General features: G+C 37.3%; 1 protein-coding gene across 3 annotated transcripts in view; it reads right to left on the reverse strand.

Annotated features, from left to right (window-relative positions):
* Positions 1-16,044, reverse strand: part of SMAP1 (small ArfGAP 1) — a 75,150-nt gene that overhangs the window by 21,834 nt on the left and 37,272 nt on the right. Inside the window, exons 3-6 of one of the 3 annotated variants that reach the window (XM_080916695.1) lie at positions 12,758-12,843; positions 11,585-11,660; positions 7,180-7,260; positions 2,059-2,139 (exon numbers count right to left, since the gene is read on the reverse strand). In XM_080916695.1, coding sequence (XP_080772821.1) covers positions 2,059-2,139; positions 7,180-7,260; positions 11,585-11,660; positions 12,758-12,843 — 324 coding nt within the window. The remainder of the gene's footprint in view (positions 1-2,058; positions 2,140-7,179; positions 7,261-11,584; positions 11,661-12,757; positions 12,844-16,044) is intronic. The other 2 variants (XM_080916696.1, XM_080916697.1) reach the window with 2 other exon arrangements.

Genomic DNA, 16,044 nt, shown 5'->3' on the forward strand with positions numbered 1-16,044 from the left:
TAAAATATTCATAGAAGGAAATACAATTAAAAATAAAAAAGAATAATCACATCAACCTCAGGCACTGGGCATGACTATGAAATAGTATGTCTAAAGGGCTCAAAATGGCTTCTCAGTGCAAATCACCTGAGGTACTCAGTAAAGTTCTAGAGGATTCCATTCTTCTCAACAACAGCTCTAATTTAATTGGTGAGCCTATACCTTGCTGCACTATTCTTGACAGTAAGTGTTAACGCCATAAAACTACTTTCTATCAAAGCATTCACTGAGAAGGTATTTCCTCATTTTCTATTTAAGAAAATTTCTAATTTACAAGAGTGATTGTTAAAGCTAGCATGCTTATTGAGCAAAAGGCTTTCATCCATTAGGTAGGAAATGAAAGCTTTGCATATAAAGTAATTGGATTTCTTCCTTATTTCATTGTTTAACTTGCAATAAAACTTTAAAAGACTATAAAAACATTTCAGGAATTCCATGGGGAAAAACGTTTCAAATTTACTACAAAGCCTGTTAACAGAACTTAAAATATGACTTATATCTACACCATGATGTATACATACAATCTTTATCATTTTAGTTACTTTACTAGAAACCCAGTCCCTCACGCTAGGAATCAAGTACTTTCCTATATAGTTAATTAACTATTGATGTCATCTCATATTGCTTTCTATAAGGCAGTAACTTACCTCAGCCACTCAATGCTTTCTGGATTACACCATGTAAAATAGTAAGAACACAGTAGACCATCTTCACTGTAAAATTTTTATCTCAAGCTCATAGTTACTTACTCATAATCAACCTTTCAAATGTCCAGGTCAGGTGGTGGACATTTGAGGAGGTGGAGTCCTAAAGACTTCATAGATATTCAATGCTTAAGACTAGTATATAACTCTCTTTGAGGGTAGCATTCGTTCCAATCACTAACTAGAGACAGAACCAATAAACACTATACATGTAATTTAGGCTTCAATAAAGTTGATTTTTAAATTTTCAAAAGGTAACATCAAAGACATTGCCTTACTAATCATTCTCTTTCCATGTTTCCACACATGTATGATGAAAAACATTCAAAACCAACACACCACAATTAATTATACAGCCAGTTTCTTTAGAAAAATGATGTTCTCCTTAACTCTAGCTTGTGTATCACACCTTTCTTATATACTACTGCCAAAATAATCTTGAAAAGAAAAAGGTGCTAAATTAGGTGCACAATCACCTTTAGAAACCCACATATTAGCCAGGGACTGACACACACCTATCAGCCTAGCAATTAAGAGGCTCAGAAAGGAGCTAAGTGTTTGGCCTGTAGCTAATGAAATGGTAGAACACATGTCTGCTGAAGATGTCTCTTTCCAAGCCTGGCTGATTAGCTCAATCAACAGAACCCATATGGTGGAAGGTGAGAACCAACCAAGTTGTCCTCTGATCTCCATGCACTCTGGTGGAAGTAAATACATTTGCTAGAACACACACAACACTTACAATTTTAAGAAAAGAGCTTGTGTTGGTCTGAGCTATAGAAGAGGGGGACAAAGAAAGAGAACAGAAAGGAAGAGTACCCCAGAGCCTCTCCTCAACCAGAAAATAAATGCCCATGATGTGAGCACACTCTATCACTCTAGCTGTCCTTTTTACTGCTCCTCAGATGCAGACACAGATTTGTCCAAACTCACACTTTACTTACAGTTTCTAAAACTGTCTTCTTTCCATCCACAATGAAACTACTCAAGATTTAGCTCATCCGTTAGGAAGCATGAAATCCTCTCTGAGCTTTCAGGGCTGATCTCTTCATCTTGTCAACGTCTACTGCAGTCTCACTATGCACGGGTCTCTCGGAAGAGAACACTTTTTTTGTGAGGATCTCAGATGTTGTACACCCACATTTATATCTGACTAGAAATCATCTGCAGAAGGCTATGCTCAGTACAGAGGATTAACTGTATAATTACTTGCTGAAAGGCTAATGTTTGGAATTACATAAATATTCAGAAAGTGTTTAATATAGGCAAACAATAAGATGGTAATCTTTGATTACTTTTTAAAAAGAAGCATTACCTTTTCAGTTGTTAGTGGTTTGGCAGGCTTTTCTGGCTCCTTTTCTCTCTTTTTCTCGTCCTTTTTTTTTTCCTTTTCTTTCTAAAACATAGCCCAAAGTTTTCATAAGTTTACATTTTAAAACTTTTAGAAGCTTTTAGTTCATTTTTGTTTTATTAGTTTAGCTCATCATTTGAGAAAGACAGACATATCAAGTGTTTCTATTGTCCACATGCTATTGAAATCTGAAAGTCAAAAGCAATTTCATTTTCTCATTAAGTTACATGCTAAATGATAATACAAAAGACTACTCAAAACTTAAGGAGTGAAACAATATAAACTTCAGGATTTGTTTTAAATAGTGAGAACTCCATTCAGCAACTTCTGATGTTTATACCAGTCTATACAACTATCTGTGTGTATGTGTGTGTATAAATAGACACACACATACACACATAAATTATGTATGTATAAGAAGTAAACCAACTGACAGAACTTTAGTTTTCCTTTTGAGACAGTGTGTCAGTAGTTAGCCCTGGCTATCCTGGAATTCAATCTATACAGCAGACTGTCCTGGAACTCGAGCTCTGCCTGCCTCCCAAATGCTTGGATTACAGGCATGAGCACATGTTCACAGGACAGACTTTCATTGTGATATAGATAAAGTAATACTGTATCAGGAAAACACGGGAGTTAAAATACAAAATTATCTTAATTTCCAAAGTAAACACAAAATATTGTCCAGCCACTATCACAGTTTTATGTATTCCTAAACAGATATACAAAGTTTCTCGTTAGAAATACTAAGGACAGTGCCTGGGGCCAGAACGGAATGACTGATGTGAACAGTTACAGCACTACGAGGATGCTGTTATGGTGTTCCCAGTCTGTACTCCACGGAGAATTCACAATAACAAGAGAGAGACTGATTTTAAATGACAAGTACATAAACCAGTCACGCTATGCACAGAGCAAATCTGTAGCTGCCTTCAAGTGTGAGGTGGCCTCTGTCAGTGCTGACTTATTTTCCACGGCCCAATCAGCAGAGAGCAGTACAATTCCTAGGCTATGATGTGGACTACCCAAGCTCCAATGGACAGGTACCATTCACATAAAGTTCAAACAACAACACGTTCTTTGAAAATATGAATACCAGTATACAACTACAAAATAGTAAAATAATCTAAAGCACATGCTTGCACACATAAACAGTCCTGACAGTGATAATGGTGGACAGGCCTGAGTGTTAACTACCTCTATGCACAGGAGTAAAGCGATTAAAAGGAAGTCAGACGAGAGATCTTAATGTGATAACAACATTCAGTTAATCACTGATAGATAATAGCTATACAGTGACTTTAGGTATTCATTAAAGTCAACATAAATTTAATGTACACTTATTTTTAAAAGGTATGAAAAAACCTCAAATAGTTTTAAACTATAAAGCAGGACACCAATATGAGAAATTATACATTCAATACCTGTGGCAAAATATAAAAAAGAAAGAAACTTTGGTACTCATCCAAATTTTTTTTAAAATGACAAGTTTATTTATGGTCTACGTCTCCTAGTACCCTCTCCTTTCAGTTGCAAGCACAGTGAGTCATAGTAAACTGGGGAGTGCACTTGCATAGAGACACCAACACACAGTGGACACATGGCACAATGAGATTATACACTAAGCCTCCAGAACCTTGTCTTGGTTATTTGCTATCAATTAGAAACATATAGTTAGTTGCAAAGAGGGTGATTCACCTGAACAACTGCCTTTGTCAGACCAGTCTGTGGCCATACCTAGGAAAGCTTGCCTTGACTGATGTGGGAGGGCTTAGCCCCCTGTGAGGGGATTCTCCCCACAGGCAGGGCCTGTGCCATGTAAGAAAGCTAACACCACAAACAAACAGTATTCCTCCATGTTTGGCATGGAGTTCCTGCTTAGGTTTGTCTTCCCACTTCCCTGAGTAGACCTACAAGTGTAAGTCTAAATCAACTCTTTCTTCCCCTAAACTGATGTTGGTCAAGGTATTCATTATAGCAACAGAGAAGCAAACTAGAGCAACCCTAGATTGAAACTTTCTATTTAAGGCTCATTATAAGACTCCAATCCTCTCAAGCCATCTGTTTCAAACATGCTTTCCAAGAACAAAATTATTTAACATAAAATTGTACTTTCTAAATACCTCAAGTGCTAACGCATAAAGAGCAATCTATTCCAACTACCAAATATCAAACGGGTCTAGAACAAGCCATCTAGGAAGTAGGTTGTTTCTAGAATACTTTTTGATCTGTCCAACTACTTGGGAGTTCAGAGTAGAAGTAAAACATAAGCCTCTGGTGGTCAACTAGAAGCATCATCTCTATCTGACTCAACAAAAACCCACACCAAACCTGCATTTCCAAAATACATCTATGCACACTTCCGCAGTGTCCAACTTAATGGTTAGAAAAACTATTTGAAACAACTGTTGTCAATGCTATTTTCTTACAAATGACGAAACAAAACTTAGGAAACTAGTGCTCAAAACATGCAAGTAATCAGCATCCCTTTGTGCTGATGGGCCCTGGATGAGAAGCAATGGAGCATCACTGCTCACTGAAGCACAGTGGAGCATCAGGGTCACCTGTGTTGTTCCCTATGTTACAGCTAACAGTTACTGAACCTCGGTGTGCTAAGCATTGTTGTGAACTTACTTCATCCTCACAACAAATTTATGAAATAAGCAATTATCCCTACATTATAAGAAAAATAAAACAAGCAAAAAGTCTTTTACAAGTTATAAAACGTCTTCTAGATATAATTAGTAATGTTTAGTGAGAAAAGCTGCCCCATGTTGAAAGCTAAGTAAATTGCTCCTTCATCTCTCAGAGCTGTTAGTTATTTCTATGGTTGGGATGTTTGTGGCCACTTCAAAATATGTATGTTGAGACTAAATCCCCACCACGATGAGACAGTATTAAGAGTTGAGGGCCCTTGGGAGGTGATTAAGTCACAAGAGTGGAACCCTTATGACTGGGATTAGTGTCCTTGTAAGAGGCCCCAGGGTGAGTCTTACCCATTTCACCAAGTGAAATCCCAGCAAGATGTCATTCTAGAATAAGCAAGGGAGCCCACACTAGACACATGGCCTTGGTCTTGAACTTTACAGCCTCCAGAACTGTGAGAAATAGATTACTGTTGTTCATAAGCTACATCACATATGATATTTTAATACAGCAACCCCTTCAGAAACACAGTTATTTTTCAAGGAAAACATCATAAATGGAAAAGGCTGATATCTCAATCACCATGACTGGTGGGCATATATAAAATCACCCAAAATAAATGCGCCTAGTTACAGGGACAAAGAGCATGCCTTGACTAGAATCTCTGCTAATGAAAAGGCTAATTTCAGTTGCAGAATGACCTGGGCTTAGAGGCAACATTAACAGCTTGGGATAAAACAGGACCAGAGATGACTCGTATACACAGAACAAAAGCTAAAAAAGAAGAGAGGAGGAAGAAGAAAAAGAGAAGGAAGAATATGAAAGTAGAAAAAGAAAGAACAGGGAGGAGAGGAAAGAAAAGGAATGGGGAAAGAAGAAAAGGAAAATGAAAGAAAGAGGAAGAAACAGGTTAAAAATAGAAAGGGGGGGAAGAAGAGAACAGGACAAGAGCCCCCAAAACTTAAAATGACCACTCAAATCACCAGAGCCTGCTAACTCTCTGCGAACTTGCTATTCTCATGGGAATGGCTTTGGTGGTTCAGCTATTTAGCCCCTACTTCCCATACCTCTATAGCTCTGAGTTGTAAGCTGTATGTCCAAGTATCTACCAAGAATCTGTAACATCAAACTTAACATGCCCAACTTTTCATTCCTCTCCTCTTCCTTTTCTCTTTCCAAGTCAGATCCTTCTTTCCAGCTTGCATCCTTACCTCACTGTGGGTTACTATCACATGGAAATGCTGAAGTTGGGAATGGAAACAAAAGCTTCTCAGGCACCCCCTCCAGTTATTAAATATCACACAGTCCACCTCAAGACATCTCAAAACTACACTCTTCTTTCCTCTATAATCTATCCCTAGATTAAGCCTGGTTTGTAAGGCTTTTCTTTAATTATTACCATAAAATTCACTTCCCCAAGAGCCAGTAGAAAATCTGATCCTTCATCTCTTTCCCCTTAACACTCATTGTTAAAGTACCCACAGCCTTCAGATTAAGGCCAATCGCCTTCAGTGGATTGCTAAGGCCTTTCCCTCTACTTCTCTCCCCCTTGCATTCCTGTTTTCTTCATACTATTCAACCTGGAAGTCCATAAACACAGCACTTCAACCATAAAACTTTCTCCACAAGCTGTTTCTCTATCTGAAATACCTACTGATCCTTAGAGCTAGTAAGTGCCTATGCAGAATACAAACTGCATCCGAAGTATATTTTCTATAGTAGCTGAGCTCTGTCAATCACAGCATACATACACTACATTACAAACTGCTACATAGTTACCTATTTGCCCCCATTAGACTGTAAAGTTGGCAAGGATATAGTTGTATCTTATTTGGCTTTGTGTTCCACAAGTCTAGCATGCCATTTATCAAGAAGTAAGTATAGGAAAAAGCAGAATCAAAGGAAATTAAAACTTTCAAATATATGCACACGAGACTTGAAGAATACAGAGTGGTTGTAACTTATCTTACCATCTTCACTCAGAATATACTCTAACAATCATCACTGACCATTCTAAATTCATGATCCCATAAAATACATATTTTTTCTATATAACAGTTGATATTTCTTCAAAAAAAAAAAATCCGACATTAGCTTTCAAATGCTCATAGCAAAAACACCATAGTCAGGAAAGGGTTGGGGTTTTTGTTTTGTTTTTAACCAAAAACCTACAAATCGAAGAATTCAACAACAATGTATTTTTAGAATTCCTAAGGTAGTGATAAATAGAACAACAAAGAAGTTACTTAACTGCTACTATAGTAGTAGTTTCCAAATCAGTCACTCTGAAGTTAAATATAAATTAACGTATTTGGTGGTTTTCATTCTGGAGATCATTCTAAACATGAATATATTGGTTATCCTAAATCATAGCATTGTGAGGGGAAGCCCACCTAGCAATGAACAGTACAAATGCACATGCGGAAAACATTACTATACCTCTAATTTGTTTTTATCAACAGCAGCTTGCAGAGAAGGAGAGGATACCAAAGGCTGAAGAGGGGCATCAGAAGAGGAAATCTAGATGTGCAGATGCAAAGTGAGGAAGGAAAAAGAAGAGACTGTGGTGATCAAAACCAACAGCTATCAGAAGAAACAAACATTCATGCATTTCTGATAAAGTAGTTAAAAGAATGTTAACAAAGTAAAATACTGCATCAAGAATCAGCATGTTTTAAAAACAATGTCTAGGTGAAATATTTAAAAAGACAAAGTAGAGAATCATATATATTTAAAATGATTTTTCTAAGCTATAAAATTTAAGTTGTATTTATACAAGATCATAACAAAATTACTTGAAGTATAATTTTCTCTGATAATTCATTTCAATCAAGGGCTACCATTAAAACTCTAGAAGCTTGAAGCAAGAAAAAAGTAAAAATAAAACAGTTAATTACATTTTTAACCTGATGTTTAAGAAAGCAGAAACTAAGAGTGGGAGAAAGCCTGGGTGAGTGTAACAGCTGCGTAGCAGGAGACTTACTACAGTAATGTGTTCATATCACCTGAAGGTGGACATGCAGACAGAAGTCCTGGTGCCGCCCTGCTGGGTGACTCTGAAGCACCGAGACAGAATTCTCCTGAAAACTTTGCACACATCTTCCTATCCAAGGTCTACATGCATAGATGGTCAACAGAAGCATTATTTAACTGCTTGCTCTCTTTACAGCAATACTATAACTGAATGTGTACAACACACATGGCAGATCTTTAGCCATAAAGCTGATGTCTCTATTTTTCCCTGTCATCCTGGGAGTGCCTATGGGGATTTGGAGTTGCTATTGTAGATGACCCATTATATAAATGTCAAAATCATACAAGGTGCCAAGTCCTCCTTCGATCTGCTAGTAATGACAATAGTTCTTGATCACTTCAGAAGTGTATTTCCCCCTTATATAGTGTTGGATATGCTGTAATTGTGTAAACCAGCCACTTAATTAATATTAAACCAAGCCCTATAAAAATGCACATCACAGGGAAATATAGATTTTCCACTATGAGAAGGTCAAACTAGCTAGGAATGGTGGCATACACCTTTAATCTACGGCACTAAGAGGCAGAGGGTGGTAGATCATTTTGAATTCCAGGCCAGGGGGTAGATAATGAGATGCTAACTAAAAGCAGAGAGAGAATTGGTTCAAACTGTCCTGTACAGCATGTTGGTGGTTCCTAGAGATATTTATTAAATTTCATATAAATGTGGAATTAAAAACATAAGATAACTTGTATCATAAAACTTTCTACATTTTTTTAAAAGCAGAACATAAAAACATGAGAAGAGAGAGGGGTATTCAGAATATCCAGAAACAAAAGGAAAATCTATTATAAAAGTGACTGCTGTCCTCTTTGGGAGGTGTAAGAGAAAAGAGAGGCAAGTGTGTTCTCTTGGAAGTACACTGCTTCTGTGGAGAGGCCACTGTGACCTGGGAGTCCCAAGTGCCCCAGTCCATTCCTCACATGCAAACTTCATCTTCAGTAGTTTCCACACATGACGTAAGGACAGAGTCCTTTCCTTCCCTGCTCTGGCTACAGTCAGTCACCTTCAGCTCCTGCTCTCAACTCCATTCTCCTCTATGGACTTGTGGGACATTTTAGACCCTCTAGTTCAAATGCTCACATTAGGAGTTCTTTCTTTTTGATCTCAAGTGGCTTGTTCTAAAAATCCAAGTATTCACTGATTGTTCTTCACTGGTACGTAGCCCAAGTTGGGCTTGAACTCACTCTGTAGACCAGGCAGACCTTGACTTTGGACTCAGCCTCTTGGCTAAGAGTCTAGGTCAGCATCACCAGGGCAGCCTACTGAAGGCATCCTTCACAACTAAAACTAAATTCCTAACAATAAGAAGATTCTATTCTCGCCCCTCTCACTCTTATGATGGATTCCAATGGCTTGGTTCACAGCTGCGCTGAGGCAGGGGCAGAGGTGCGAACCTTTAGGGAAAAAAGGACGTTCACTGCAACTGTTTGGCTGCTGTTTATTGCTTTGTACTTTGTCATTTTGAAATATGTTATCGAAAATCAAGAAGCAAATCCTTACGTTGTTTTGAAATTGCCTTATGGACCACTCTTACAATAAGAAAATAAAAGTAGTAACATATCCTGACATTAAGATTAACATCTGAAACAGAAAACAAATAATTTATTAAAAAAAATATGACTAAAGCAAATTAGAGCTTTTAACAGGGGAGTTACAGCCACATAAAACTCAACAGTCATGCAATACAGCTCTTGCTCAGAGTACAGCTAATACAGCTGTAGCCACACAATACTACTCAGGACAGAACTTAGACATACGGTCTCAGAGTCTGTCACATAGTTTTAAAATCTGGTCTACCCTCTACTTAGTATTCTAGAAGACCGTGAGCTAGGGTTACATGTAAATAACTCCTGGATTTTTCACTTCATTGGTAATACAAGCTCAGCAGTACATAATCTTTCACTTTAAAATGTTTTACTTCTAAGCCTATAAAAAAGGGAAAAATACAGTATCCATGACTGTATAAACATCACTAATATTCATCACATGTTAACAACATGTCATGTTTGTTCTCTCTTCACACAAATACACATATACATGCAGACTGCCAGAATTCACTGAACCATTTAAAATTGGGTTACAAATACCATAATATTTAGTCCTAAATATTGTATTTTATCACATGTCTCCTAGGAATAAAAAATTATCCTAACAAACCATATCTTATATCTATGAGGGAAAAACATCTTTCATCAAAAAAATAAAACCCTTAGAAATTACTATATAATCCTAACCTCCAACTTGCTGAGAATAAAAAACACAATTTCAAGTAAAAAGGTTTAGAATATTATGTTTCAGAATCTAATATAAAGTAGTATGTTTTATGAAATATTTTAAATAATTTACTATTTCATATGAATGTTAAGTATATAATTACTTCACTTAAGGATTAAATGAGCCTTAAATTTAAGCACATTATAAGCATCATTCTCAATACTGTTGGTTTTATTTATCCTTCGATGGCTTTTGTCTATTATGCCCACTGAAGGTGTAGTTCAAAGGACTACAGGGTTATCTCAGTTCCAAAAATCCCAGGCATCTTAACACTTGCATCCCTACTGGTGGCTGCTTGGGAAGGCTTAAGAGGTGTGGCCACAAGATTTGAAGATTTGGGCATCTCCAGTTTTCTCTCTTTGCTTGAGTCTGAGATGCAAGCTTTTAATTCTCAGCTTCCAGCCCCAGTTGTCATGGCTGCCTACCACCATACTCCCCTCCTGTGATAAACTGATGTCACTGGAACTCAGCAGTAAGCACAAAATAAACCCTTCCTTCTATAAGTTTCCTTCGCCATGGTGCTTCACCATGGCAAGAAAAGTAACTAAGCAAGAATTAAAAGGCCAGTTTACCTGCAGACTGAGATAGGAACTAGTGTTTCAGAACTGCATGACTAGTGACTCTGAAAGAAGAACTACTTTAAGGCTTGCTTACTAAACAAGGGACCAAACACCAAAAGTTGATTTCACAATAAAGGCAATTAACTTTACATAATTAACTGAGAGGAGAAATTTTGATCAGAAATAAAATCTAAATAGAAGCAGTTGGTTTGTATATTTGATTACTACGGTAAGGTAAGAACTATTAACATAATGTTTGCTAATAGTCAGGGGAAGTATCCAGCATTAATACACTCTTGGGATATTCTTCATGTCTCAATAAACTTAGCATAATTCCAGAGGGAAAACAGACTGCAAATTTTCCGTATCATTCACTTCTAGAATGTGCAAAGTAATTTTTGTTCCCCTCTTTTTTTTTTTTTCCAATTGGTGGCTTTGTCTTCTCTTTAATTACATAATTAATTCCTTTAATGAAAGGTCAATGTCTTAGTTAGGGTTTCCACTGTTGAGAAGAGACACCATGACCAAAGCAACTCTTATAAAAGACAACTTTAATTGGAACTAGCTTATATTTCAGAGGTTCAGTTCATTATCAATCATCATACTGGGAAGCAGGGCAGTATGCAGGTAGACATGGTGCTAGAGGAGCCAAGAGTTCTCCATCCTCATCCCAAAGCAGTCAGGAGACTATTTTCCAGGAAGGAGGGTCTCAAAGCCCACCCCCAAAGTGACACACTTCCTCCAACAAGGCCACACCTCTTAATAGTGCCACTCCTAGGCCAAGCATACTCAACCCACCACAGTCAAGTAAGCTGAACCCATCCTGCTTTACAAGGTCTCAACATTGTGAGAAAAAAAAAATCCCAATATTTAAATAGTTTCAGCTAACATGTTTTATAATAAACAAATTGAGCTGTATGTTTTGAAATTTCCTTAACAAACATCAATTAGTGAAAGATGAAGCTTTACTTACATTTGTGATAGCTATGGCATTTTTATCATAGTATTTCTTCTTTTCATATTTATCTCTGATGAAAAATTCTACTGCTCTGAAGAGAGACAAGTTAAGGAAAAAGTGTGTTCAGTCCCATGTGCATGTCCCTTCATTCCCCTACAAATGGCCCACTCTAATTTCACTATTCCTCTGTCTCCATTTCCTCATCCTGTTTGGTACATGTTCCATAACCTACTTGTCCACAGAAAGTGTATTTATTTCAAGAAAACTTACTCACCAAACAAACACATCAGCCCAACATAACTGTAAACCCCACACTGCCGCCTGCAGCACCCATGGTTAGCTCAGGCTCGTTCTGCAGTAGGCTAGCATGCATGCAGTACTCAGAAAACACCACACACTGTTTTTTTAATTCTTTCCAACACCCGGTGAAGGTACTGTAATGTAATGTACAGCAATGTAATGGCTATTTTCACATCATAAATGAACTAACAACTCAGAAGGATTAAGTGGCTGATTCCAACATGACTTTTCCTACCTTACCAGCAATATCATGAATGGGCAAAACTCAGAATTTCCTATATAGTAAAATAGTGGCCAAATTTTTTTCTTGCAAAGACAAGGAATGCACGAGTTCAGTAGCCATAACTAAGGTTTCCATTTACGACCAGAAAGCTTTTCAGAATTATCTTAGAAAAGAATATTAAGAAAAAAATTTATACAAGGTCAAAGTTTAATACTGTTTTATAAAAACAAAGGACTAAGGGGGGATAAAAGCATTAAGACTTTCCTAATTATTAACAGAAATGCATTTAGAAAACACTAAAATGCATTACAACATTATTTTTTTTCCAATACCAAGGAAATCACTTAAAGAAGGGCTCCACTGGTTTGATTGCTCTCATTTCCCATGAACTACTTACCTCAAAACCACTCAGAAAGTGGGCTCTGTTGTCCACTCCTGGTTTTCATGAACAGGTTCTCACTATGTAGCAAACCTGTAAGTTAGAACTTTACCTCTCTACTTCCTGAACACTGGAGGAATTATATGTACCCCTGTGTAGGTAATTTCCATTTTTAGTTAATGATACTTTGATATAGTTCACTTGTTCCTAAATACCAACGTACAATATTAACGGTAAATGTGTGCTACCTCATTTTACACATACACTACACAAATGCAAAGGATACTGATCTGTCTGTGGTCTTCGAAAGTTCTCTGGAAGATTGGCTTCATAAAGTAGTCTTGCTTTAGTATTTCCCATATCTTGCATGCACTGTAATAAAAAAAGATTGCAGGTATTTTCATTATTCACAAGAACAGAAGTAATTCTGACACACATATACACAAATCCTGAGTAACAGTTACTATTTCCAACATATATTCTTCTCCTTAAGATAATAATTTAAATCCTAACATAAGGTTAATTTCAAGTTTCAAGCAGAGGCATTATATTCAATCCTTCATCTTATAAACACGTGACTCCATGATTTCATAAATGTCATTTACTGTGAAAACACCCCTACCTTTGTACTTATAACTTCCCAAAACTGAAATTCCTGACATTTTGTGGGAAGTTCTAATATTTACAAAAATGAAATGTTTGAACAGTGCTGACATTTCCAGGACTAACGGCTTAAGATCAAATTTACTACAAAGTTTATTCTAGAATTTTTATAATCTATAGTTGAAAAGATTTACCATGGAAACCTGATAAAACAGACAGTGCTGCCTAGAATTGCACATAAGTGGATTAGCTGCTTTGGAATGATAACCCTTTCAAAGTCTACTAAAAGCTTCATTCCCCCAGAAAAACCACTTCTGTACTTTCATGGCTCAATTCCACATAAGAGTATAGATAGAACAGTGCTGGAGTGTTCCCCAGAGGTCCACTTGTTAAGGACCTGCTTCCCAAAGTGGCACTACTGGTGATGGGACCTTTAAGTGGAGCCAGTGGAACTCATTAGGGCCTCTCCTGACTCAGAAGAAAAGACTTCACTCCACCACGCAATTCCCATCATTGCTCCACTGACCTCATTATAGCCAAAAGCAATAAGGCCTAATCTTCAGAACTGCCACCCAAATAACATGTTTCTGTTACAATTTAATCACTTCAGGTACAAAGCTAATAACAAACCTCTCTCCCAAAAATCTAAGAATTCAGGAAACAAAGAAGAATGTACCATATGATTGATGATATCTAATATACACCAGATTCTGTAAATAGGCATGCTTTTACAGTCAAATCTTTTTGAATATTTATTTTTATTCTCTGTATATGAGTGTTTTGCTTTCACATATGTATATGTAGCACGTGTGCCTGATGTTTGCCCGGGCCAAAGGAAGGCATCGGCTCATCTGGAACTGGAGTTACAGATCACTGTTAGCCACCATGTGCGTCCTGGGAACCAGACTCAGTCCTCTCCAAGAGAACCAAGCATGCTTAATCACTACCAGTATCTACCAAATGCATTTATTTAAGTATGGCAGTAAAGTTTCATTTTGGCATACACATAACTTCATGCCAATTATTAACTGTTCTAGTGACATTACTCACTGCAACCAGACAATAGGAAAAGTTAACAGCAAACAGATCAGGAAGGAGGAGGACATATGAAATGAGCTCCTGCACAGGACGCAACTGCAGAACAGGACTATGAAGAAGCATGGCTTTGTTTACTAGGATTGGTGGAGACAAGCTCAGTGATGCCACAGATACAGAGAGGACTTTTGGGTAGAATGGAGAACAACGGAAGAGAGAGCCAAAGCAGCAGCAGCGGAGATGAAAATGAAACATCAAATGATAAGAAAGGGAGTTTTAAAAGACAACTGTGCTTTGGAAGTGAGAAGGAAGATGGCAAGAACCAGCTGTTCTCAGGGTTTCAAGTTATCACACATTAGAACTGCTGAAAAAGCTCTGCTCATGCTGACAAAAGAAAATACACTACAAATATCATGTCAAGCATTAGCCTCAGCTCTCTATGTGCGTGTTTTTGCTTACATGTGAATACATGTGCAAATACGCAGTTGCATTTTCAACTACCCTGAGATAGGTATTACAGAAATTTTACACATAAAAAACTGAGATGGTAAGTAACAGCATCCAAACAGAACCACCAGAAACCACCAGTAGTTTAATTTCAGGCTCCATGCAATAAAACTAGGATCATTGTCTTACATGGCTTATAAACACCAAGCTCTGCTTCAGAAGCTTGGTTCTCATTTCACAGGTCAGGACCCTGAAGCATAGAGAGGGTACAGGATTGTTCTGCTGGGTACAACCTCTTCTCTCTGTTCTTACTGTCCTACAGATGGTCAGAATGCACACTCAGAAAATTTCACTGTAAGCATAACTGTAACTGTTCTCTTCCTAGTTAGTGAAGTTGGGTTTCATTTGAACTGATTTTTGGATACAGGGAATTGTGTTTCCCAGGATAGCCTGGATTTTTCTATAGAGCTGGAGATTACTTTAAACATCTGATTTTCCTGGGTTACAGAAGTCCACCACAGCACCTGGACTTGTCATTGTTAAAATATTACTACTTTTATTAAAATAATGTTCTGTAGTCTCTTGTCTGCAATGCTTTAGAAAAAGAACTGACAGAAAAAGAAAATTTCAGTTGCTTGCTCTTAAGCAAATAATTCAGTTTTCCTAAGCTGGTGGAAGGCAGCCATTTGGAAAAGGGGGATAAGGGGACAAAAGATGGTATGTTTCTCAAGAGAAAGCTAAAGAGAATGGGCTAATAATGACTTAGTGGGTATAAGTGCCTGCTGCAAACCTTTTAACCTGAGATAGATCCCCAAAACCTACATGATAGAAGGAGAAAAACCAAACCCAAGCCCAACCCAACTACCTAGGCAGACAACAGTCAGTGTGCTTACAGTGAAATTTTCTGAGTGTGGTCAGACCATCTGTTCAAGGGTTAAAAGGATTGAGAGAACCTGTTGTACCTTTCCCACAGCCTGGTACATCATGCCCATTCTATCCCTAAAAAATTGATGGGAAAAAAACTAAGAGAAAAGGTAACCATTGTATTTTTAATTATTTGTAACCAGGAGTTATATATGAGCTTTCTTTATTTTCACCATCTAGTTTCTGGGAATCCAGCCAGATAAGTACTAGACATAGTTCTGAAAAACACATTTTCCCTAGGCCCCTGAAAAACACATTTTAAACTGATTTTCACTTTCCAAGGAGGAGAAATACTTGTATTCAAGCCATCAAAAATTCAAGTGTATTAAGTATTTTGGATATATTCCTGCTTTAGGGGGGTTGTATCATCCCCTGTCAACAGCTTTTTCTATTTCACCCAGACTTCAAATGTGAACAATGAAGAAGTATGGATTACAAGTCAGTATTTCTATTAAGACTTTTAAAAACACATTTTAAGACATTAACTTAAAATTAAGACTTTAAAAACATAAAAGTCAAGCATTTGGTGAACAAAATGTACTGGTTCTAATGAACGTTAACAGA

This window comes from Micromys minutus (genome assembly GCF_963924665.1).
Source record: "Micromys minutus genome assembly, chromosome: 5".
Taxonomy (NCBI): Eukaryota; Metazoa; Chordata; class Mammalia; order Rodentia; family Muridae; genus Micromys; species Micromys minutus.